The sequence below is a fragment of the Canis lupus genome, chromosome 16, assembly GCF_048164855.1.
Source record: "Canis lupus baileyi chromosome 16, mCanLup2.hap1, whole genome shotgun sequence".
NCBI lineage: Eukaryota > Metazoa > Chordata > Mammalia > Carnivora > Canidae > Canis > Canis lupus.
Genome location: NC_132853.1, coordinates 58,415,010 through 58,440,697, shown reverse-complemented (window position 1 = coordinate 58,440,697; position 25,688 = coordinate 58,415,010). Strand labels below are relative to the sequence as shown.

Here is a 25,688-nt window from a genome sequence, read left to right as displayed (position 1 = left end):
AGCAGCCGCTAATAATTAACTTTTTCTGGCTTTTATCTTCTGGTAGGTGCTGCCAAGTGCATATTAATGTTCTCATCCCACTGATGATTTTATCAAAGAGATGGTCTCTTGACCACTTCCACTTCACATTTTCCTCCTTTTCACTCTCTCCCTGTCCATTTTTGATGGCTTACCAGTTTTTGCTTCGTTTTCACTTTAGGAACTTCCATACACATATTTACAACATCATTTTCGTGTTCATTGATCTGTTATCTCTGTCCCTGCTTTTTTGTAAGCGGGTGCTGTAGGGTCCCCCATGTCCTGTCTGTTTGCTCCCTCCCTCTGGCCTTCGCCATCGATGACGCATGATTTAAAGTAGCCTTCATGCTTTGTTCACAGATTGACTGGAAAAGTTGACCACTACACAGCACCATTACAAGGATGTGCTTGCTGCTCAGCTGGGAGCCTCTCTCGGGAGCTGCTCCCAGCACTAAGGTCCAGGGGACTCTGCTTTCTTGCCTTCCGCTGAGGCTGCCCGCCCGGCTGGCTCCTGATTCCTTTTAGTGTTTGTTTCTCTATCTCCAGTGATGCTTTCTGTTCTGTTGAGAGGAGGCCCTGTGGTGCCTTCACACACTGGAAATACTTCTCAGCTGCCTTGCCAGCCCTCCTCTGGGATGAACTGTTTGCAGCCTGTCGGTGGGCTTCCTGCTCTGATCTGGGCTTTCTGTCCACGCACGAGAGCAGAGCGCGTGTCCTCCGTGGGCTCCCGGGGCTGCACCACCCTCGCCCCCGTGTGCACGGCTTCCTCCTCCTGAAGGAGCACGGGAGATAAACTGAGTCCTGTGGCTGAAATGATTCTGTCTTGTCCTCCACGTTGACTGAGAATGAATTCTAGGGTCAAAATCATGTTTATTTAGACCTCGAAAGCCCCTCCCCCGTCTCACAGTGTCTGCTGTTACACCGGCCACCTCCTTTCTCTTCCTGCTCTCATGGAGGTTGTAGGATCACCTGGCATCCTCCAACTTCTGAATTTTTACAGTGAATGTGCCTCTGAGTGAGTCCACTTCTGCTTCTATCTTAAGTCTTGTTGCTCTTTATTCCGCAGGAGTGCCTCACCTTTATCTTTTCATCTGTTTTTGACTTGGCGGGGGCAGGGGGCAGGGAGGCTGGAGGACAAAAATATGTTTAATTTCCAGGAGTGTATTGTTTAATTGTCCCTTTTTCAGAGTTTTCTGTTATTTTGAAGTTTTCTTTTGTTCTGCTCCACGGGTTTTCTTTCCCTGCCTTGCTGCTTCTCATTTGGTCTTTAGGCTTGGCCATCTCTGTGGGTGTAAGAAAGGCGTGGTGGACAGGTTAAATGGGAGCTCCGTGGGGTGGGGTGGGGGCATGTGTGCAGCGAGGCTGTGCTTTAGTCTGGCTGGACTGAACCTGCTTCGCTGTAGGGCAATCCCAGGTCTCCCAGCCTAGCTGCTCTGCTCAGTTCTTTTGTTTGGCCTCAGGTAAATACACATTGAGAGCCTTTGGTGTGTCAGGCACTGTGCTGGGCACTGCAGACGTGGCAGTGATAGGTGCACGAGGCCCCCACTGCCGTGGAGTTTGCCTTCCAGGAGGAGGAGTTGGCACTCTGCTTCTCTGTCCCAGAAGTTTGTTGAAATCATGTTTGCCAGTGGCCCCGCTTCCTGTACTTGACATAGTAGGTTGATAGCTTTTTAAAAACTCCTCTACTGTTTCTACAATAGTATCTTGGAAGGTAGAGGATCGGCAGCACATTCTGAGTTTATAACACAGAAACCATAGATTGTGACCCTCTAGACAAATGGCCGTGTGTGATTGTGATCCCAGACTGGTTGGGTGCTGAGGTTCTCACAAGAAAGCAACCACAGAGATTTTCCAATCTGGAATGAGAAACATTGGCTTCCCGGGGCACACAACAATCTAGAGATGTAAATTTTCTACATGCTGGGTCTGTTTTTCATCAGCCTCATTCTGAGGGCCTTAATCTTACCTCTGCTCAGTTAGGGACCCATTGATCTGATTAAGCCGACTCTGTGGCTTCAAAACCAAAGCCTGATTATTCTCCCCTATGGAACAGCTATTAAAAATGAACTGTTGCCTCAATTTTCAACACCGTGTTATATTAGAATGAACATTTGTCTTCTAGAACCTCAGGAAATTATTTCTTAAAGAGATCTTCTAGTCTTCATGGACTAGAAATTCTTCTCTGTGAAATCCAGAAAAACCAGAATTAATTCCTTCAGGTGTGCTTTTCTTGAGACTGGAGTCTGCATTGGAAGAGTCTGTGTTGTTTCTCAGGGTGGTGTTCACTCTAACTGAGCTGATTTGTCCCCAGTCCAGCACTGGTGACTGTTCCCTCGGAGTTCCCCGGGATGCGGTGAGGTCACTCCTGGAAGGTGACCTGGACTGGAATCCCCCAGCCTCTGACATGGGTGCTTCCTTACTGTAGGACTCAGTGAATTAGTTAGGCTGTGACATCACAGCCATTGTGAAGAACATGAAGGGTAGGATGATTGAAAATGTCAGTGGATGTCACACAAAGAAGGTACGTTTCTGGTACTGTTGTGTATGGAGAAGATCGGGTCGAGGTAGCAAATGCGTTCTGTAGTGTGTCTTGGAGAAGTTTAAAAGACACTTTTCGAGAGAAGATTGGCGGGGAACATTGGGGCACTTGGGTGGCTCATTCGGTTGAGTGTCCAACTCTTGGTCTCAGCTCAGATCTTGATCTCAGGGTTGTGGGTTCAAGCCCCACGTCCGGCTCCATGCTGGGTGTGCAGCCTACTTAAAAAAAAAAAAAAAAGCCAGCTCACCTAAGGGAGGTAATTCACCTGTGCTGTAGACATCACTGTTGTCAGTTGTTTCTACCCTCTTTTATTGTCTTCCATGATTTTTATGAAATACTTGGGGAAAGTCTCCAAGTGCAATAAAGTCTCAGTGTCCCAGAAAGGGAGTCATGGGTCCAAGCTTGTAGGCAGAGCTGTTGTTGTTCCAGCTCCGTGCTGTCCAGTAGAAATATAGTAAGAGGGGCCCCTGGGTGGCTCAGCGGTTGAGCCTCTGCCTTCTGCCCAGGGTGTGATCCCGGGGTCCTGGCATCGAGTCCTGCCCTCTGCCTGTGTCTCTGCCTCTCTCTGTGTCTCTCATGAATAAATATATATATTTTTTTTAAAAGAAAGAAATATAGTAAGAGTCACAAAATGCGTTACTTCCCATGGCCCAAGTGACATCAGTTGAGATAGTATATTTTATTTATCAAGTAATGAGTTTAATGTGTGATCAGTATAAAATATTCAGGAGCTATTTTACCTTTTCATGTAGAGTCTGGCGGGTATTTTACACACATAGTCCATCTCAAACTGGTCTAGTCACATCTCAGGTGCTTAGTAGCCACGTGTGGCCTGTGCCGCGAGGTGCGGTTCTAACTTGTTCAGGCACCACCCGGGTGGAGAAGCATCCCTGTGTTGCCCCCTCCATCAGGCCATGTGGGTGCCTTTTGCTCTTGCCCCGAAGGAAACAGGAGCCAAGGCTCTGCGGCTCCCGCGTTCCCTGCTGGACTCTGTCCTTACGGCGGCCTGCTGAGCGCGTGGAGCCTTGGGCCGAGGGGCTGCCTGGGGCAGGGCGCCCCTGCTTGCTCCTGGGGGGTTGGAGCCAGGATTCGAACCCCGGTTTTCCCGACCGCCTCCTGCCTTTCCCCAGCACATTCGGAAGGGCCCTGCGAGGGGGCTTCTGTCCAAGCCCCTGTGCGTGTCGGGGGAGGAAGTGTTGCGTGGGGAGAACTGGGAACTCAGGGACTCTGAGGAGGAGAGTGCAGGAAAACACAGCGGGAAGCGTGCAAAGCCCGGGCGAAGTCACCCCGTCCTCAGAGTTAAGCACTCAGGTGGGGTGTCTCCTTCTGGACTTTCCCCCCTGCGCGTGTGTAGTCTGTCCCCTCCCCACTTACGGGTATCGTGGACGTGGTTGTGGATCGGGGTGGGCCCAGTGCGGGGGCCTCCAGTGTCCCCGCCGCAAGGGCTGAAGATGGCCAGGGCTCGGCTGACAGTCCCCTTTTATCCCTGGCCAACCTCATTTGACCTCAGGCTGCCTTTTCTCTCTTGTTTCCATGGCAAGTGCGCCTTCAGCAGAGCTTTTCTCTGAGAGCAGGGCGCTTGCTTCCTTTGGTGAAGCTGATGGAGAACAGGAGCCAGAGCTGTCCCCATTTCCAAAACGGGCTTCTAGTTTCTTCCGTGGTGTCCTTGTCCTTTTGTGGTCTCCGGAGTCTGTTTATTTCTGGTGAGAGAAAGCTTTCTTAGTAACATTTCCCTCCTTTCTTGCAGTTCCCAGTGACCTGACGGCAGAGGAGCGTCAGGAACTGGAGAATATCCGGCGGAGAAAGCAGGAGCTGCTGGCCGACATTCAGGTAGGAGGTCACAGCAGGGATGCCTGCCCTGTGCCGGCTGTCCTTTACAGAGAGGTGCCTTCTGAGCTGACCCCCCCCAGCTCTGAGGAAAGTGTAGTCATGCGGGTCTCACCGGTGAGAAGATGGAATCTTAGGTCGGGTGGTCCGTGAACCCTCCCCTAGCTGGTCAGTTGTCGCAACTAGGTGACCCGGGCCCTCTGACTCCCAGGCGGGGTTCTCACTACCGAGTGGGGTGTGGATGAGGGCTCAGGGGCTTGGAACATGGACTTCGGGTGAAGCTGGACCCACGTCCGGTCCTGGCTCTCTGCCCCTTGCTGGAGGAGCGATCTCAGATAATAGGAATCGGGTTCTTTGAACATCAGTTCCTTCAGCTGTAAGATAACGAGTGAAAGCACCTGTTGATGGGTTGCCATCAGGGGTAAATGAGGCCCTGTTCCTACAGGACTTATCGTCTCTGCTCGTCCCTGTGAGATATTTAAGCAGCAAGCGCTGTTTCATCAGTGTTTCTGAGATCCTTTGTGGAGCTGTGAAGCTTTGTAGGACAGAAGTCATAGAAGCCATTGGTTGGATTATTTTAGCCCTTAGGGCAGCAGATGTTATTCTTGTAGAATTCTTTGTAAAACATTTGGGAGCTCGGGGGTGGGGAGAGGAGGGCAGGGACCTACTCTGGGACCCCAAAGCTGCAGAGAGTGGAAAGGAAAGACTTGCTGTGCTGTTGACTTCAGTATAATTTGATCACTTGCCCTAATCCTTTGATTCCTCTTTGGTGAATGCTAGGAAATCTTAGCAGTTCTTCACCCCAGGCCCCCTCCGCGTGACCGTGACCGTGACCGTCCATTCTGAGGGTCGGCCTTACCCACGAAAGGGGCTGAGGAGAGGCAGGAGCTCGGGTTGGCCATTCCCCTTGCCAGCCGCTTGGCGGCAGTGTTGGCCCAGCCCAGGCACCGCGGGCCGGGCAGGCTGGGCGTGTGTCCTTCCTCCTGAGCCTTCTCACACTGGCTTAGTGAGCTACAGGGATGCAGCGCAGCCATCTCAGTGAAAAAATACGTATTTTACATGGTGTGTATGATTATAAGTTTCTTCCCTAGACTGTGATCCTTGAGGTCAGGAGCTATCTTTCTCACCTGTGTATTCCTCGGAATGTTTACTATCCGGTAGGACCTCAACAAATATTTGTTAAACAGATGAATTTTCTGGAATGTTAAAGACTTTTTTTCTGGTTTGCCTTATTTTATTTCATTTTGCTTTGCTTTATCTTGTTTTTGCTTGGAGGGAGTTCTGTGAGCTGTTAGAGGGGCTCCTCTCGCTTGCGTTGGCCCCCCTGGTAATTCTGGATTATCTGTTTTGTAGAGGCTCAAGGATGAGATAGCAGAGGTAGCTAATGAAATTGAAAACCTCGGGTCCACAGAAGAAAGGTGAGTTTGCCCAGCTGCCGGCTGGGTATTGTGGTTGGGGCTTCCCGAGCTCCCGGCCTGTGCTTGCAGCATGTGGCCAGGGAAGTGTGCTTTCTGCCCTCAGTCCCTAGCAAGCACACATGGCACTGTGTTTCCTGTCCTCCCCTCTTCAGTGCAGGGGAAGGCCTTTCATATCATTGCAGACATCAAAGCAGAAAACTCTGAAGGCCCCCAGAGCCTGAAACATCCCTTAAATGACTGTGTGACCTGGTGTTTCTTCCCTTTGCTGTCCACTGTGTTTGCATTTTAGAGTTTGTGCTTTTCCTTAGTGTCAAAAGCTTAATGCTGCTCGCACCATTTCTGAAGGCTGGAGCACCCAGTGTTTCTGGGTGCGGATGCCACGGGGGGCTCGCCTGTGCCTCCCCTACGCTTGGGAGCAGAGCTTGGACATGGCATTCTAGTGCAACACTGCGAGAAGCGCTTGCAGGTTAATGGCATGAGCGTCAGTGACCTCCAGAGTTTAGTTTTGAATGGGGTTCCCAGACTGTTTTCTAAGTACTTAATGCACTAACTGGGCTGTTTCTAACTCACTACATGTCTGTATTTTTGTAAGCCTAAGTCCCCTGTCTGGCTTCCTAAGACCATTTGAGTTTGTTATTTTAAGCGGGTATGGGCGGTGCCATTAGGGCTTAGTGAAGCCAGGCGGTCTGCGGAGAATGGCCAGCTCATCACTGCCAGGCTCTGTATTGTCAGTTTGGGATTACAGCCTTTTTACCTTACATTTTTAAAAATTGTAGCTTTAAAACAGTGAATACATTGGAGTTTAATCAAACTTTAAAGCTTCTCTTAAACATACTATGAGAAGAAACAGGTAAGCCACAGACAAGGAGAAACATTTGCAATAGTGTGTCTGAAAAAGGACTTGCATCCAGAACACATGTGACTCAGTGATAAGAAGGCCCAGACTGAGAGTGGGCCCAGGGTCCCTGGTGTCGGTGAGTGCCGGTGCTCGGGAGCGGCACTTTCTTGTCATGTGACACACGCGCCCATGCCATGGCCAGCAGTTCTGTGCCCAGGTGTTCACTTGGGAGAGATGAAAGCACGCCCAGGGAAAGAATGTGCAGTGGTGCTTATGGCATTCTCACTTCTCCCCGCCCCAGCTGTAGGCGGCTGGAATGCCAGCCGGTGGGCACGGGGCGGGCTGGTCGAGGTCATAGGCCGGTTACTCACATGTCACTCACACAGCACACCCTTGCTGGGTGGTAAAAACGTTCTGCATCTGGTTGTGGTGATAGCTGCATAACTTCATAAGCTTACTAAAAATCGTTCAAGCGTACAATTAAGATGGGCATATTGTTATGATATGTACGTGATACCTTAATAAAGTTTTTTTTTTTTTTTTTTAATCATGTTAAAAGAGAAGCATGGAGTAAAAGGAACAAACAAACCTGGGGCGGGGATCAGGCTTTCAGCTGACCTTCCGCACTTAGACCTAAGTACGCCTGTGCTTTCCTGATAGCACTTTCAAAAATCTCTACAAGTCCGTGGGTGCAAGTGGGAATGATACTAGGCTTTCACAGCTTCCTGACTGCCTGGAATACTAACATGGCTGTGGTGGTTGTTTTACAGGAAAAACATGCAGAGGAACAAACAGGTAGCCATGGGCAGGAAAAAATTTAACATGGACCCTAAAAAGGTGAGTGGAGAGGGTGCTACTGGAGTCCTCGGACTTTAAAAAGGTGAAAGATTTATATGATCTGAAGAGAAACCAGAGTATTCGGGCTTTAAGATGGGCATCTGCCACGCTCAGATGGAGCCCGGTAGTGCCCGTCACAGCTTCCTGCCCTTCTGTGGAGCACACGTCCCAGTGTCACGTCCTCTGCCCTGGCTCCTCAGCTGGGACTCCCCTAACCCTTCGTGTCCATTGCCGAGTATTTATTAGATACTTGCTGTGTGTCCTTCCTCTGCCCTTTCCCCTCCTTTCTAGAGGTTTCTAGGGTGTGAGTGTCATCGGCATCCTTGATGTCTCTTCTAGGGGATCCAATTCTTAATAGAGAATGACCTGCTGAAGAATACCTGTGAAGACATTGCCCAGTTCTTGTACAAAGGGGAAGGCCTCAATAAAACCGCCATTGGTGACTACCTGGGGGAGAGGTAAGGCCTTGGGAGAAAGGAGTGGGTTGTCAGGAGTTCCGGTGTGCTCCAAGTCCCCAAAGAGAGCGCTGTCCTCGGGCAGCTGGGTTCTGTCCTCAGTTGGTGCTGAGGGGGGCTGTACTGGCGAACAGTGCCTGGTGGGGACCTCGCCATGTATGGAGTCTGTGGGGCTGGGGGACTCGGCTTGGAAAGTGCCTGGCTGGGGCTAGAAGCTTGGATTCTCAGGCTCGGTTTCTGACTTCCACCCCCACCCCCATCTTTGTTTTTCTTGCTAGAGACGAGTTTAATATCCAGGTTCTTCATGCATTTGTGGAGTTACATGAGTTCACTGACCTTAACCTTGTCCAGGCACTACGGTGAGTGTGTTTGGGGATGGTGCCCTGGGAGGTGGGAGAGGCACATCTCTGTGCCAGGTCTGTCCTATGTGGCGTTTTGGTGAAGGGATGTCTCTGGGGGCCCGTGTTGAGCATCCTGAAGTATGTTGTATGTTGAAGGAAAGCGGCCTAAGAGCCTGTGGCCGAGAGGACTGGATGGTTAACGAGAACTGAATAACAATCCCCGTCCTGAAGGCAAATTTCACAAAATTCTTCCTCATGTGTTTTAATAGGAAATTTCATTGGGAAATTGGTTTATGTTTAAATTTGGAAATTTTTTCTAGTTTTCAGTGTAGAAAACCCTTTAGTCCTCTGCCCTAGAATAGGAATTCAGTAGCTGTTCACTTCATTTTAGGAAAGTAAATTTACATTTTTTACTAAATCTTTTTTCTTTTTTTTTTAAGATTTATTTGTTTGAGAGTGCAGGTACACACACATGCAAAGGCAGGTGAGGGGCAGAGGCAGAGGAAATGAGAGTCCCAAGCAGACTCCGCACTTAGCATGGAGCCATAGGCAGGGCTCGATCTCATGACACATGAGCCAAAACCAAGAGTCAGATCCAACCAATTGAGCCATCCATGTGCCCCCATTTTTACAAAATCTTTGGAGACATTGTCCTCTAGTGTCCTGGCTGCTGGGGGGTGTCAACAGCACCATCTTTTGTGTTGCTATTTGGGCAGGTGAAAATAATGCACAATGAGACCTATTGGCCATGGTCCCTCTTTGACTTAAAGGGATCAATTATGAATGCTTTGATAGAAAATCTTTTTCCACCACCTCATCTTATTTTCCAGAGATGAGAGCTCATTAACGTGAGCATTATTTCTATTTCAGTCTTGTATATTAATCTGAAGAGGTGAATCATTCTGTTATACAGGAAAACCTTAATTTTTCACCTTCTCTTAAACACTTTACCTTTGACTAAGAGAACAGTGATATAGAACTGTAGTTTGCACCTGCTAAGAGCTGGAAGCCCAATGCCAGTGGGTCCCCCTTTTGCACTTTCGTATTAAAATCCATGGGAAATGTAACAACCATTCCTGGAGAAGTGAGCGGTGTCCCTGAGCCCCAGCCCAGTAACATACCTGTCCTCACCACTCAGGCAGTTCCTGTGGAGCTTCCGGCTACCGGGAGAGGCCCAGAAGATTGACCGGATGATGGAGGCATTTGCACAGCGCTACTGCCAGTGTAATAATGGGGTGTTCCAGTCCACAGGTAGGGCGGCCGTGTGCCCCACTGATGGCCAGCATTTCCCACGAAAGTCTCTCTCGGCACTAGATAGTTTCCAGAACAACAGGGCCTGGGTTCATGCCAAGAACAGTGATTTAAGTGGTAGTTATAATAGTAAAATGTTGGGAAAGATCCAGAAGTCCAGGGAGTAGGAATAAGGGGGTGGGAATGTAAGTTGTAGTAGCTGTTAGGCAATGTGCAACTATTAAAAATCCTGTCCTTCATCTCTGTGGCTTACTCGTTTTACAACTAGAATTCTGAAAAGTACAGCATAGGAGGTATAGTCGGTGATATTGTAGTAACGCCGAGTGGTGATGGGTGGTGGGCTCATTTATGGTGGTGAGCACGGAGTAATGTACGAGGTGGTTGAGGCAACATGTATACACCTGAAACTAACGTCATATTGTGTGTCTGCCATACTTCAATTTAAAAAAAAATTTCGGGCAGCCCGGGTGGCTCAGCGATTTGGCGCCGCCTTCAGCCCAGGGCCTGATCCTGGGGACCTGGGATCGAGTCCCATGACGGGCTCCCTGCATGGAGCCTGCTTCTCTCTCTGCCTGTGTCTCTGTCTCTGTTTCTGTCTCTCTCTCTGTGTGTGTGTGTCTCTCATGAATAAATAAATAAAATCTTAAAAAATAATAAAGAATTAAAAAAACAAAAAATTTGTATTTAAGACGAGGCTTTATTGACATGAGGAAAATGCTGATAAGGTTAGCAAAAAAGCAGGATCAAAACTATCTTTCTGCTTTGATTCCAGTTGTTAGAGTGCGCATCTGTGAGATGCATTTGTGATGTGCTGCACTAGGCACATTTGTGTAACGAAACAAAATAAGTCATTAGCAGGTAGAGGGTTCATAGGTATTTGGGATGTTCTTTTTTACACATTGTGTCGTTCTCCAGGTTGCCTGCTGCATTCTCCTTTTGCAATCTGAAAAATAATCACCTTTAAGTCTTGAATACTTGATGCACTTATTTGTGGAACTCTTTAGTCAGCAGCAGTCAGTAGTGTGCATTTAGAAGGCATCCCGATGCGTGGATTTGTCTCATCCTTTTGAGAGCATGGCTTTTAGTTTGATTTCATGGGACATTTCTTGGTCCTTCTGGCCAGATGTTTCTGATCCTCTTTTTGCTTTTCTCTTTAGACACTTGTTACGTCCTCTCATTTGCCATCATCATGTTGAACACCAGCCTGCACAACCCCAATGTCAAGGATAAGCCCACTGTGGAAAGGTTCATCGCCATGAATCGTGGCATCAATGATGGGGGGGACCTGCCCGAGGAGCTGCTCCGGGTGAGCGCACTCTAGCCCAGGTGGTGGTGAACATGGGACAAGAGTGAGACATATGCTCTGCTCGTAAAATTTCTTTAATTATATAAAGTCCATTAAGAAAGTAGTCATGAGGCCCAGCAAGGGAATCAGGAGGGGAAAGTGGTTTATAAGTCTGAAACAAAGTGTGAGAGGAAGTCAGGCTGCTTTCTTTTCTTTCTTAATTATCCATTAGGCATCTTATTTATTTTGTCTCTGCGAGCTGCCCGAAGGCAGAACTGGTCCTGTTCTTCTGTTCGCAGTGCCTGACAAATCATGGCACATAACCTGTGCTTACTGAATGAATGAAGAGAAAGGGGAGGGAGAAGAGATGTTTCTAGAACCAGAGACATGCAATGTCGTCTTTTATCCCAGAATCTGTATGAGAGCATAAAAAACGAACCCTTTAAAATCCCAGAAGATGATGGGAATGACCTCACTCACACTTTCTTCAATCCAGACCGGGAAGGCTGGCTATTGAAACTCGGTAAGTAACGCACTCTGGTCAGGGCTCCTGATGCAGAAACAGAAAGGATGCGTGCGTGCACTCGCACATCCACGCGCTGTGGGAAAGTGGGGTTGGTGACAGGAGGCACTATGGAGAGACTCTGGGATGAAGTGCTAGTGTTCTGGTGAGATCCACCTCCATAGTTAGTGCCCCACGGCATATACAGATACTGCTGGGTGCAGACTCACTCTGCATAAACACTGCTCCCATGGGTTCACACTCCACATTTTTACTGTGCAGATGATTAGCCAGGTTTTATTTCAAGGCAGTTCCCTGAGAACCTGGTCCTGGTCCTTTCTCTGCCCTCTTCGTCCCTGGGAGGGTGGCCAGCCGTGTCCATCTCTCTACTTCCCATCACACAGATTTATATCTGGCGCTCCCACCCCCCCACCCCAGTGCATCATCACTTCCTTCTGCATCTGGCTCCCCACAGGCAGTATGCATGGCAAACCTGAGCCCTTGGCTGCAATGCGACCCACAGCGCTCTTACTCATTCTCGGGCAGTGGTTCCCCACCCCACCCCCAACCTCCTTTCCAATCCAAATCAGCCACTTTGATGATTTTGTTCATTCAGAAAAAAAAAAAAAATATATATATATATATATATACATATTCCTCTTCCCTCGGCCAAAAGTGAGCTTATGTTGCTGAAATTTGTAATCATGCCTTGTATGGAGGTGATAGAGTAACCAAAAGGAACATTCGTGCCCATGTGTGATTATTTCATTACTTATTCCAAAACACAGAGAGCCCCTGGACATAATTGGCACTTTTTTGGCCCTGGGGGGAGAATACGTTCCTCTTTTCTTCTGCCTTGGCCTTTTGATGCATGGGTTCCCTAATTACCAGGAGGTGCTCCCCCTCTACCATTTCATCGACTAGTCCTGGTGAAATTAGAAGTCGTTACTCTCTCGGCTGTGACTGACACCCCTGAGAAGTGCTGAAATGGAATCTTAAATTTCTGACCAGTTCAGGTAGCAGTAGGATTTATAATTCCTTTAAAGAGCGTAGCCCAAGACCTTGGGTTTCTATATAATTATTTCATAAATTCTCCTGAAAGCACCACTTCTCCAATTGGGGCTTTGGCCATCTCTTGAGTTGGCCGACATTTCTCACGTCTCTAAGCCAGTAGAATCTTTGAAGCGAAGGTTCTAAAATGGCCAACCCCAGAGACAGCCGTCCTGCTCCACGCCTTTCCTGCCAAGTGGACCGAGCTAAAAGGAAACCCACTGGAAATCTAAAAAGTACATCCAAGTTTGGATTTACTTCCCCTCCAGTGAAATTTGTTTAAATGCTAATGCTGAGTGTTAGCTTTGACAGCCCAGATGCTAAAATTAGAACAGTGTAGAGATTATCTTGGCTCTTGTACCAGGATGACATGTAAATTCATGAGGCATCCCATAGTTTTAAAAGGAAAAAAAAATTAACGAAACGTGGGATTTGTTTTGAGGTCATTGCATTACCTTTTCTAAAGCTCCTCCAAAGCCCTAAGTCTTCATATTGTGTTTTCATTGTAGCCACTTAGGATCACCCCCGTGTACTTATGTGCTGCAGAAGGCGGGGCTCCCAGCCATCTGCAGTTGTGTGTGTATGTCCATGTATGCATATGGCCGTAAGAATGTGTATTCTTGTGTGCACACATGTGTACGTATGTATTCATGGGGATATGTGTGTGCATTCTTACACACACCTTAAAAAGTGATAGCCATCTGCAGAGAGACACTAAATTTTCCCCTCTTAGCTCCGGATTCTGGATGTACTAATAAACATTCACTTTGTGAGAATGGATCTGCGGCATATTTGGGGCCAGGTTTTCGGTAGTGCTGCAGATCCCGCCTTCGCCAGGTGGTGCGTGGCGGATGAAACAAGCTCCCCCATTCACACGCCAGACAGTGGCATTCGCCCCGCTAGTGATTTCATGTTTGGCTCCCCCAGGACAGATGTGAATGACTAATACAGTGCACTTTGAGATTAAGGAGTTTGGTTTAATTTCTTTGTTTTAATTTTCTTTTCTCCCTCATTTGTATGTTTCCATGATTTTGGCTCTCCTTTTCCTTGCCCCAAACTCCAGGAGGTATGTAATCCCCCCAACCTGCTCGCTCGCTCTGCCAAGGCCACTGTACTTGCTGCAGCGTTTTTCTTATTTTGTTATTTTTGGTTATTTTGTTTTTTAATTGCTGGTGGTAGTGTTAATGCTGCTTCTAACTTACTGTACAGTCCCTAGGGAACTGGTCAGGATCAGGGGTTCATGGTTTCCCTTTCAGGGCTAGTGCATCAGACAGCTAGGTACCAGGCCGTGGGATAAACATTACTGACTGCCATGATGTGAGAAAACATACTAAGAGTGGGTTTAGAAAAGCAGAGAAAGTACTCACTGAATTTTCTCTTGGAATGATTGGCCAGGCATAGTCTATCTGTGTTACATTCAAATTGACACCTGTGATTTCCAGTAATTTCTCCAGAGGAGGAGGAGGAGAAGGGAGGTTTGACTTCTCAGCGATACGTGCTCCTGATACACTCTGATCAGAGAGCACGCCAGGACGAGAAGTAAATGAGACAGCTTGGGACATTTGCCTATGCATGAAACAGGGAAATGGCATCTCCTAAACTCAAAGGATGCCAAGTTTGGGGGGGAAAAAAAAAAAAAAGACACCCAGAGCCCCCTCCCCCCCTGGAAGTCCTGGGTATTAGAGGAGGGCGTATGACCTCGACTCCGTATTTCATGTTCTGTTTTGTTTTTCTCCCTCCTCTTTTTCAATGAATACTGTTAAAAACCCCAAATTGGCCTCTTAGTTATGCCGTTGGGACCTCCCTCCACTTGCTGATTTGGGGGTTAGGTTTTTCCTAGAGGAGCAGCTCCTCAGGTGTGTGCTCCAGCACGCAGAGAGAACAGCCCCAACGCTCAACACAGTCGTTAGCACGTTCTGGGCACCCGTCAGCGCTAGGGAAGACGGCGCCTGGCCTTTGCACCGGGGGTGGGAGGTGTCCTGTGAGTTCCACAGGGACTGTCCTAGGTGCGCGCATTGGTCTGTCTGCTTGTTTCATGTCTGTTTCTTTCAACATGGAAATCCTGCCCTGGGACCGCCGTGATGCCCCTCACGGCAGAGGTCTCTGTGACGCAGCAGGTCGTCAGGGGAAATCATCAAGGTTTTGTAATCAGGGAGGGGATCTTTCCAGCTTCGCTTTTCCTTCTAGATTTCCTTCCACCTTCTTCCTTTTCACATCTGACCCCTCCTCCATGACCTCCTAAGCCCCGAGGGCCCCTGGGTGGTCCTGTGGGGGGAGCGCATGGGAGTCAGCATGGGTTGAGGTGTCCTGTGTACCGAGCCCTGTGTGGAGATGAAGGCCCAAGAGGTAGAAGAGCCGGTTTCCCAGGCTCTGAAGTGGGGGCGGGGGTGCCTTTTTATAACATATTGGCTCCAGTTCTAAATATATTCCTTGTCTTCTTTCTTTTCCTCGTTTGTTTTGATCCTGCCCAGCCTTTCCCGTTTTCCACATGCATGTCATATTTCCATCTGTGGTTTTTTTTTCTTGATTCATGCCCTAGGGCCTTAGGGACCAGAGGCACATGCTCCCATAAACTGGCAAATTACTGCTGGAGGGCCAGTCCTGGCTTGATGCTAGCATAGGGCCCCCGGCAGGTGGACACTGTGCGTGTGCTGATAGCAAAGCCCTCCACAACTTGGGTCTGTTTAGAACTGTGGCAATTCATGATCAATCACTTAACCTCCCCGAGACTTTACACCCCACCATCTCCGTAACGTCCTATCAGGAAACCCGGTGTGAGCATGTGGGCACGGCCCGGCCCGGCCCCTGGCAGCACACCCTTGAAAAGCACCCTGCCCTTGGCTCAGCTGCCTGTGGTGAGGGACAAGTGAGGAAGCATGACTCGGGTCATACCAGCTTTGCACCCCATGGGCCTTGTCTTTTGGGAAGGTGAGAGAAGTGATATCCTCTGGAGGTTACATTTTAGGCGGAAGAGCATATACTGTCAGGGCAGAAAGAAGTGCGGACAGAATGGCATGTGTATCATAACATGGGGAGGCCTTTGCATGGTTCAGGAAGCTGCCCCTTGCCCCGGCGTAAGCAGAGCAGGACCAGGTCCAGCTCAGGGCTGTGGAGGGTGCGGGATGCAGCCTCACTAAGACAGCCGGCAGCTGAGCCGCCCTCCCCAGTGCTGTCCTGAGCAGAGCTTCACGGCCCCAGCGTGGTCCTCCCACTGAGACGCTGAGGAGGACGGAGGGGCCCCTTCGGCACTCACGGCTGCCACCGTCCCTCTGGTCTGCGGCCCCTTCCTCTCGCTCATTGTGTTCAGAGCTCCACGTGAGGAGTCCAGGCTTGGAAAGGCTCCCGAGCGCTGCCTCTGTGCACCGTGGGCTCCTCCTGGTGCAGGGACTCCCCCTTGTCTCACCCAGGACTCGGGAAATTTCATTTGCAGGACACTGGCCCGGGGCCTGAAAGCCAGTATAGAATTTCACTATAATCAGGAAGGTTGGGGTAGGAATTTGGGTTCCACTCCCCAGGAAAGCCGTAGATGTGATTGTGAAGGGTTGACACATTGTAGTTCCCCTTTCCTCACTCCTGCCCCCTCTGATGAAGCCCTCCTCCTGTACCCGGGCAGGGTGCCCCAGCAGTGTAGCCCCTCTTCCCCCTCTTTCTTCTGTTGGCCCATTTCCACCACACCGACGGGCTTCCATGGGCGCATCTCCAGCCCAATCAGATTTACATCGCGTGTCCTCATCGCCCGGGTTCCCTCCCCAGCCATGCTCTCATCCCACTCTCCTGAGTTCATCTCCAGGTGCCACCTGACTTGCTTGCTCTGCTTGTACCCACAGACTTTCACTCTGTGAAAGGTGCTTCTGTTTTGGCTCTGTGTCTTGTTACTGATGTAAACTTTGCCATGGTCTCAATGTTCTGGTACCCCTGCCCCTCGCTTCCCCCGCCCTCGAGCTTTTTGAGGGGGGGGGGGTCATGTTACGGAGCCTGCTCCCGTCTGCTTGGCTCCTGTCGGACCCGCATCTCTTTTTGCTCCGTAGGTGGCAGGGTCAAGACTTGGAAAAGACGCTGGTTTATTCTCACTGACAACTGCCTTTACTACTTTGAATATACGACGGTGAGCCTCTGGGTCTGCTGCGGGACTAGGGGGGGCCAGGCCTCTGTTTCTGTCGGACTCCAGTCAGGGGTGGGGAGGTCCCAGAATCGGGGGGCCCTGCAGGTGATGTGGGCAGAGGTGGAAGCCCTGCATGGCACAGGGTGTTAGAGGCGGCGTTTGGAGCCGGGCTGGGAACAGCCAGCCTGGGTCGGTTGCCAAGAAAGGGTTTATAGCCCTTGAAAGGTGCATGAAAATCACAATGTGGAGAATTCCGATTTTCTGGATGCAGGAGAAGCAGCCCCGGGGGTTGAAAGAATAGAAGAGAAGTAAAATGAAATGAGGGAAGTTGGGAGTTACTGGAGTTTGAAGTTTTCTCAAACCGTGGAGGTTCTGTTGGTTTTCAGTGGGAACAGAATCACAGCACAGCTTTGTGTTACACGCAAGTCTCTTTCATAAGAACCTGTGAGAATAAAAATGAGAAAATAAAACCTTTTTCGAAGCTCCCTCTGCTGTGGCGCCCAGAAAGCCTGGCTGGCCGGGCTCAGACTGGCTGCCCACCTGTCTCTTGATCCCTTGTCACGCCTCCATTCTTGGTAGTGTGGGACTTGTGTCTTGAGATAAATCAGGGCAGTTGGTGCTGGTTCTGCAACCAGGTCTTCACTGAGTAAAGGTCACGGATCCTGCCAGGACAGTGAAGAAGGTAGGACCTCAGTGATGAAGGAAAGTCAGGGATGTAGCCTCAGTAGGAGCCAGGACCCTGGCACCTGCCTGGTGAGGTGGCTGTACTCTGTGACGCTCTGTGGGGAGTGGGCATCAGCCTGTGATGCGGCGTCACCCCCAAGGGCCACACGTTAGGACATCCAGTTAGTTTCCTGTTGTTCCCGCCCCCAGAGCACCGCTGAGAACAGCTCAGAACATTCCTTTCTGCCCTCCCCTCCCCAACACCCCCCCGGCCCTGCCCAGAGCTGGCCTTTTTTCTCAAAGATACCTAGACTAGTGGTATCTTTAAAGTCTTGTTTGGGTTTTTCCCCACTATTCTTTGGGTTAAAATGAAACATACACAGACACCTAAGCAGTATGCCCTGAGTTCGGGAGCAGGCTCCGCGAGATTGCAGGATGCTGTGGCTCCTCGTGATGCCAACTGTGGTGGCATTGCCTGATCCCACACTCCATCCAGCAGCGTGCCGGCCGGCGTTCCATGAGGCCACAGGACATCAGGGAGTGTGTTTCTGCAGACACGGGGGTGGGGGGCCTCAGAGTTAAGGTGGTAGGGAGAACGTCCACACAGAATCACCCAACATGGTACAGGGAATCTAGGGGAAGGACTGACAGCTGCTTCAGTACAGCTCAGGGACCAAGAGCAGGGGCAGAGGCAGTGGCCTGGGGGCTGGGCGGAGGGACCTTTCCCCACACAGCCCCGCTGCCTCCCCCTTGCCCTGAGTCCAGGAGAAGCAAACAGTAGGGCTTCTTCCCTCTTCCGATCGGCGAGCAATAAAGTCTGCAGCTGGGTAGGAATTGGTGAAATAGGAAAGTGAGAAGATGGGCCTCACTTCCTGCAACGTTGGTGTGTGCCCTGGGCTGGGAGCTCAGTGGGAGCTCTGTCACAGGGAGTGTGCCCGTGAGCGGCGTCGCCACCCCCAAGCAGGACAGCGGCGGTGCCAGAGAAGAGCTGGAGCGCGGCAGGTGTCAGATGGGCCTGCCCTCTGCTCACGGTTCTGTCGTGAGACTGTGGAAGGGGCCAGAACACAAGCTGGCCACCCCCCACCCCCCGCAAGGTGCAGGCTGAAGAACAGGTGATCTGTGTAATCACAGATCTAGAAGTTAGGTAAAAACTATAAGGAGTGGAACAGACTAGCCGAGAATAAAATCACCATTACAGAAGAAAGATTGGAGACAGTCACAGATTGTGTCTGGAAAAGATGAGTGTGAAGACAGGGAAGAGGTAAGCAGTTAGGAGGACAGGAAAGGTGACCCCAATGCTGGAGCGTCGGCACCCGCGCATACACAGATCCCATCTGTTCCAAGATTATCCCCCCAAAAGGGAAAGGAACCTGAATCTGCAAATGGGGAGTGCACAGTGTCTCAGGAGCATTTGTCGTAGGGAGCTTGGTGCCAAGGCTTAGTCCAGCTACCGTGGTGAACTTGGAGTGAAGTCGTGGGCTGCGGGGTGGCCGGATGCCCAGGAGAGGGAGTGGGAAGGTTGGCGTTAGCTGTCCGGCGGGTGCGGAGTGCATGTGCGTGGTGGCCTTTGTTGAGAGGGCCCCCGGGGGCAGGGGCCTGGCAGGGGTGTCCTGGCTCTGCTCTGGACAGGCCTGGAGGTGCCTTTGCAGACCTACCTGGAGTCGTCAGGGAGGCAGTTTCTCTTTGAAGATCCTACGGTCTGGCGAGGGGAAAGCTAGGGCAGGGGGTTGTGAGTGTACATAAACGCACTAAACTGTCTCCGGCGTTCGAGGCAGCGAGCCGGGCACCTAGAGCAAGACCAGGGCTTTCTGGGGTTGCCGACACTGGAACAGAAGGTGAAGGCGTGTGTGCAGGAGCCGGGCGGAGGAGCCACGTGGTTTCTGTGAGAGGCTGGCGTGCTCCCTGCTGGAGGGCCTCCCGTGGGCTCTTCCCAGACACGTGCTGAGCCTCCCCTGGGCACTCACCCCGCAGAGGCCGCCGGGCGCAGGGACTCCTATACCCACACGCTTCCTGGCCCGTTCCTGATTTTAGAATGTAGGGTGTGGGCCCCAGAGCTGATTTGTGAGCCCGAGGTTATGGGAGAAGAGCAGAGCCCCGGCAACTTGTGAGTGAGGGACGTGGGGGGACGCGAGCTCATGACCCAGCGTGAGGTCTCTGTGTCTGCCACTGTTCTACAGGATAAGGAGCCCCGTGGAATTATACCTTTAGAGAATCTGAGTATCCGGGAGGTGGAGGACTCCAAAAAACCAGTGAGTATCTCCTGGGGGATGGGGTAGGGGTGGGGGTGGGGGGCCAAAAGAGAAGGTAGCAGTTCTTAAAACAAGGCTGAAAGTGCAAAGATTTACCTAAAACTGAAAAGGAGTGTCGTGCCCCTGATTCAGCCCAACTCAAAGTCACCTTCACGTTCGGGCCGGAGACGAGGCTGTGGCTGACCTCTGCCCCCCTGCCTCTGCGTCCCTGTGGCCTGTCCACGAGCGGTGGGATTGTCCTTCCTTAAAAGGCAGCAGGAAGCGCCCACAACCGGGCGCCCTCCCGACGCCCCCGGTACCTGGAATGTGCCGGCGCTACGGGCCGGGCTCTCGAAGGCACCTGCGTACCTACCGCTGTTCGCCGCGTTGCTGGTCTGTTGGGAGCACAGCGGACGTGTGTGCCTGGTGTCTTCGCTAGCCGGGCTGACGGGCAGGCAGCCGACATTCTCCGGCGTTCACTGCTGGGCTCCTCTTCGCCGTAGGAAAGCACACGTTGCCTGTGTTTCACGGGAGTCAGAACGAAGGGTCTTTTGAGAAATAAACATTTTTTGGTCTTGATCAGTAGCTTTCTCAGGTCTTTGTCTCCCTCTCTTTTCTGATTCTCAGAACTGCTTTGAGCTTTACATCCCTGACAACAAAGACCAAGTCATCAAGGCCTGCAAGACGGAGGCTGACGGGCGGGTGGTGGAAGGAAACCACACCGTGTACCGGATCTCGGCCCCGACGCCCGAAGAGAAGGAGGAGTGGATTAAGTGCATCAAGTAGGTGATCTGAGGTGTCGCGGTGCTTTCACCGGACGAGGGCTCTCTCCTCGCACACGTCTGCTGCCCAGCGTGCCGCCCGCCCCTCGCCTGGGCTCCTGGGTTAGATCTTCAGGGGAGAGTCTGACTGGAGTCCCAGACTGTCTGTCAGTGGGTCCTTGGGTGCTTGGCCAAGACAGCAGCTCAAGTCTAGGCTTCCCAGAGGGCTCCTCGGCCTCGTGGTCAGGATGGCAGCGCAGTGGAGATAGTAATTGTTTTATCATTTCATTTTCATTGAAGCACGCTCTGCAGTTGCCTCAAGCTCTTGTGTGTGCATGGGTTACCCTCTGTGTCCCGTGTGCCCCGTTGTGTGATCACTGGAGCGGCCCACTGGCAGTGCACAGCCGCTCCTACTCTGTTCCGTGGCCTGTACTCCTACGCCCAGAAACGCTGAGCCCTCTTTATAGACACGTTTGGAATCGTTCCGTCCTTTAGTGAGGGTGGGAGGGCACACACAGGCCCTCCTTGGGAAGCTCAGTTCCTGGCTGGGCCCCAGCACCACCTGGCCGGTGGTGCAGGATTCGCACACCGTGCACATGCCCTCCGGGTACCGTCTCCTCACTCTTCGCCGCAGCTGGGGAAGCACGGTCGTCCCCATTTTACAGGTGAGGACACTGAGGCACAACACAGTGAATAAAATTGTCCAGAGCCACAGAGATGGTCCTGGTCTTCAGACCTGAGCCTGTGACTCAAGAAGCCGCACTCCTGACCGCCAGGCAGCCGTCGGCTTCGGCGCCCCTGGCTCTTGACACTCAACTGAGGCCTTTGTGACAAGGTCCCCTTGGGACACATGCCAGGGACTGTGGATTCTTGCTGCCCCAAGGAGCTGTGCAGATGCACTTGGGGACGCGTCATCTCTGGTGAACAGACCCCTGTCGTCTACCTGGTCGGGTGCAGAGCCAGTGGGCAGCTGGGCTCGTGGGCAAGCGTGGAGACTCGTGGGCACTTAGAGTGTAGCAGCTCTGGAAAAGCCCTTGAGCACCCGCGGCACAACGTGCTGGACAGTTGGGATTGACGAGTGCACCAGGGTGGCCTTGCTGTCACCGTCCTGCGCTGGGGTCTCTGGGGCAGTGCCCGGGCACACGCAGGCTCCCTCCCCGCCGAGCCTGGCCGGCCGCCCCCTAAGGGCCCCGTGACACTGCGGACTGCCCACCTGTGGTCTTGGTTATCGAGTCGGTCGGTGTGTGCGGGACTCAGAAGCTGTGTAGTCCAGAGTGGGGCGGCCATTGAGCAGCACGTGCCAGACCACCACGGGCCACGGATCGTGTGGCGCTCGCAGTCACGTAGAACTGAGGTCCCACGTTTGTCTTTCTGGGCCGGAATATTAGAGTCTGTAACACTCTGTTCGTAAACCCACCCCATGGTTAGGTAGAAACAGGCAGTAAATAGTGCAGAACTGTCTTGGCACACGGACCATGTGTCTCTTCCAGAGCTTGTCCCTTAAGTCATTGTGAGGACACGGTGACCGTTGGCGCCACTGACTTGGCCTTTGCAGTGACAGTCGAGGGGGGTGGGGGTGCAAGCCCTCTGGGCCTGTTCCTCAGCCTGTTTGTTCTCTCCTCTGTGTCCAGAGCAGCCATCAGCAGGGACCCTTTCTACGAGATGCTAGCGGCGCGGAAGAAGAAGGTCTCCTCCACGAAAAGACACTGAGTCTGCACAGCGAGCGGTGCCAGCGTGCAAGGCGTGAGAGGCCCTGGGTTCCTTCTCCGTCCCCCCCATGGACGGGGGGCGGGCTGCCGAGCAGGGCTGTCACCTGCTGGGCATCACCCTGAATTCCTAGAGACTGGCTTCAGCTTTGCTATTCATTTTTAAGTGGGAGAAGGGTAGGCAGTTAGCACCGGGGAGAGGGATCTGACGCCCGTCAGGCGAGCCTCTCTCTCTAAAAAGATCAGAGCCCCTGTCAGCACATCAGCCTCCTTCCTGCAAGTCTCTCGCTCAGCAGGTCTGATAGCAGAGCCCGAAGCCGACTGTTTACCTCTTGGTTATTTCCCTGTGAAGAAGCCTTCAACCCTGCACCATAAATACATGTATCGATATATTATTACTCTATGTTAAGAAAGAAGTGGAATGGAAGAGAAGCCACGTACTATAAAGATATATTTTTGTTTTTTAAAGAGAGAAAAAGATAAAGTAGAGCCGTTCAGAGGCATCCTGCCTGGTCCGGGGTGGGGGCTCTCTGGGCAGCCGCTGGGGTCCCCCCACCCGCCCCCGGGCCGCTGGCGGGAGCCGCCTTCCCAGCAGCTGGAGGGCCGGCCGGGCCGCGGGAGAGGCGCGGGCACGGCGGGCACAGGCGGGCACAGGCGGGCAGGCCGCTCCGGCTCTCCGCTCCACGCGCTGGGGGCGCCGAGGCCAGAGGAGAACCGCTGGACACTCGCACTGTCCTTTCTCTTTCCGAGTTCCTTCTTGTCGGGCTTTAAGACGCAAAGTCAGCATTTTCCCTTGAGCTTAAATACCCAGTAACCAAAACTGTGAGGCAGGCAGTCCCAGCCGAGGCTCGGGACGGTTTCCTGCTCGGTTCCTCCTCCTCCCCCAGAGCTACAGTCCTCGTTTTAGAGGAAGGAGCAGGTCTTATCACCTTAGGTCTTCAGCTTTTTCTGCCTCAAAACTGGCCCTGACCTGGACCGCTGTGGGTGCGCTGGGGCGGGGGCCAGACAGGAAGGGGCCGCCGCTGCCTGGGGGGGCGGGGCACGGCCGCCTCGTGTCCTTCCCTCCCGCCAAGGCCCGTGTGCAGGCTGGCCTCACGCCTCCTGCCTTGCGGTGTGAAGGGAGCCACGACACGCGGCGTCCTCCTGCCGTTCTCTCAGGGACTCTCGGGGCCGCTCCTGCCACCGTCCAGGCCATGCGCTGGTGCGAGCAGAGGGGGGCCGGCCCGGGCCATCCCGGCGCCCCCGTGCCGCCCGGGGCCAGGCGGGGCCTGCGAAGGCGAAGGGCGGCCGGTCCTCTCGGACACCGTGACCCCAGCCCCTCCGCCACCCTCAGGGCCGCCTGGCGCTCTGCAGAGGACTTTCGTGAAAGGGCATGACTGGGGGTGCCGGCCGGGGTGCTCTCCGGGGCCCCCTTCACACAAGGTCCTACCTGGAGCGGCCACGGGTGTGTTCCTGCCGGAGCCGCAGCTCGCAAGGGGGTCGGGAGGAGGGCCGGGCCCCGGGCCCCCCGCCAGCCGCATCCCCCACCCTGGCCCTCGCCGATACTACACGGAGGCACCTGGATCAGTATTAGTCTATTTATCAGAGCTGTAAATAATCCATGTATAGTTTTTCTCCTTTTAGATTATTTTGTATTTGTTTAAAAAAAGTTTTGTCAAAATATAAAATATAAAGAAATGACTGAAAGTTGTCGACAGGGTTTTAAAAAAATTATAATTATTCCAATTGTTTTTTTGTTCGTTTGTTGGGTTTTTTTGCATTGTAAACTAGCGCCAAGGAACTGCAGCAAATAAACTCCAGATCTGCCCAAAGCACCCCTGCTGTCTGTCTGTGGCCTCCTTTACCGCCCCCCCACCCCCGCCCGCCAGGTGACCTCGGAGCAGGGAGGCCCAGTGGCTCCCCGTCTCTGCAGGCGGCAAGAGTATGGACGGGGAGCCGGGAGGAGCTTCCGTCCTCTTCCTCAGCAGAGCGAGGCAGGAAGAAGCTCGCCCGTTGCCCCCTTTGCAGGAAGAAGAGTCCAACTGACAAACCCCCAGCTTTGAGTGAAGATCGAGGACCGGGCCTCCCGGGGACCTCGGTTTCCAGAGGAGGCTGCGCCGTGTCGTGAGGGTCACGGTGAGGCAGCCCTGCAGGGGCGGGACGAGCCCTGGCCTATTCCCGTCCTGGCTGCTTGGGCCCGGGTCGCTCGCCCGTGTGTCCGCCTGCAGGCCTTCTGGATTTGCGCAAGTGTCGGGAGCGTGTCGCCCCTCCGGAGCCGCCGTGCTGCGGTCCTCTGCGAGCAGCATCTCGGACAAGCCCGCGTTCCTTTGCGCACTTGGGGCCAGCGCTGCCCTTTGCCGTCCAGTCCGGTCTGATTGCTCACAGCCTGGCCCCCCCTCGCCTTCCTCGGTTCCTCCAGGGCCTTCCGTGGGCTGTCTCCAGCCCGGCCGCCCCTCGGTCACCTTCCCTTCCGCGTGGGAGCCCTCCCGCCCAGTCCCTGGCTGTCCTCATCCCCGAGATCCCGGCGCAGGCATCCCACCCCCTGGGGGGCTTCTTGACCCTCCCCCCACGTTCCCTGCCAACACCCCGGACTCCCCGTCACCATCCCCACCACACTGAGTTTCCTCTTCTTTTTAGAAAGTAACACTCTTTGCTGTACAGCCTGCCAAGTCCCACAAAATCACACGGAAATTTGAATTTTACAGTGGCTTGTCAGCCCAGGCAAAGCCCACGGGAGCGGTTCTCGTGCTCATGAACTGATGGGGGGGGTTGGGCCTCCAGGGAGCCAGGTGTGCTCAGAGCCCCGACCGGGCCCCTGTGGACGGGGCTTCTCCAACACTGGCCTTACCTGGGGCCGTCCATCCCCTAGGCCTGCAGGACAGGGCACCGAGGGCCAGGGAGCACAAGTCATGACCCAGCACCCTCCCAGGGGAGCGAAAACATCTCGAGGCCACCGAAGCCAGAGTGTTGTGCTGGCCTCTGAAAAGCCGCCAGGACTGCTCGCCACGCTTGCCCCTGTCCTGTGGGATTCAGGGGAGGGCCTGAGGGAACCCACGGCCTCTGGGACCCGTTGCCTGTTGTGCTCTTCATCTTGGCTGCCAGGAAGCTCAGAGTCAGACACACTTCCTCACGTGACTCAATCCTGCTTTTTTACTTGTCCTGCTTTTTACTTTTATTTTTATTAATAGACTTTTATCTTTTAGAGCACTTTTAAGATTGCAGTAATATGGAGGGGGAAGGTACAGAGATTGTCCATTTGCCTCCTGCCCTCGCATCTATGCAGCCTCCCTGCCAGAGGGTCCACGTGTTACAACTCATGCACCCGCACTGACACATCGGCGTCACCCAGAGTCCCAACAGCGTGCCCTCGGGTTCGCTTGGCATTGCACGATCTGTGGGTTTAGACAAATGGGACGACTTGTATCCCTCATCCCAATGCCCTGCAGAAGAGTTTCACTGCCCCGAACACCCTTCATGCTGCACCTGTTCATCCCTACCCCCCCCCCCCCCCGCCGCCACTGACCCCGGCAGCTGCGATCTATTGTCTCCACACCTCTTCCTACCCTAGAACGTCACCCAGTTGGAATCATACAGTCTGTAGCCTGTGCTTTCCCTTTTAATTGCATTTTGACTTTTTTTTTTTTTTGAGAGAACACAAGTGCCTGGGAGTCGGGGGGGAAGGCAGAGGGAGACGGAGACAGAGAATCTTAAGCAGGCTCCACATCCAGCATGAAGCCCTATGTGGGGCTCGATCTCACCACCTCGAGATCATGACCTGACCTGCAATCAAGCATTGGACGCTCAACGAACTGAGCCACCCAGGTGCCCCCCTTTATCCTATTTTGTTATTACCATAATACAAATCCGAATTTGTAAACTTGTTTGCCT

The 25,688-nt window shown here is 52.7% G+C and overlaps 1 protein-coding gene across 6 annotated transcripts in view; it reads left to right on the top strand.

Annotated features, from left to right (window-relative positions):
• The window catches only part of CYTH1 (cytohesin 1), a 77,656-nt gene extending 54,021 nt beyond the window's left edge, over positions 1-23,635 (top strand). For 4 of the 6 annotated variants that reach the window (XM_072781827.1, XM_072781822.1, XM_072781826.1 and 1 more), the window contains exons 2-13: positions 4,305-4,387; positions 5,738-5,802; positions 7,411-7,477; positions 7,817-7,935; positions 8,211-8,291; positions 9,412-9,524; positions 10,682-10,830; positions 11,221-11,332; positions 16,390-16,466; positions 19,304-19,375; positions 19,982-20,136; positions 21,747-23,635. In XM_072781827.1, coding sequence (XP_072637928.1) covers positions 4,305-4,387; positions 5,738-5,802; positions 7,411-7,477; positions 7,817-7,935; positions 8,211-8,291; positions 9,412-9,524; positions 10,682-10,830; positions 11,221-11,332; positions 16,390-16,466; positions 19,304-19,375; positions 19,982-20,136; positions 21,747-21,825 — 1,172 coding nt within the window. In that variant the 3' untranslated portion in view covers positions 21,826-23,635. Of the gene's footprint in view, positions 1-4,304; positions 4,388-5,475; positions 5,542-5,737; positions 5,803-7,410; positions 7,478-7,816; positions 7,936-8,210; positions 8,292-9,411; positions 9,525-10,681; positions 10,831-11,220; positions 11,333-16,389; positions 16,467-19,303; positions 19,376-19,981; positions 20,137-21,746 lie in introns of all 6 variants that reach the window. The other 2 variants (XM_072781824.1, XM_072781823.1) reach the window with 1 other exon arrangement.
• The last annotated feature ends 2,053 nt before the right edge of the window (positions 23,636-25,688 follow it).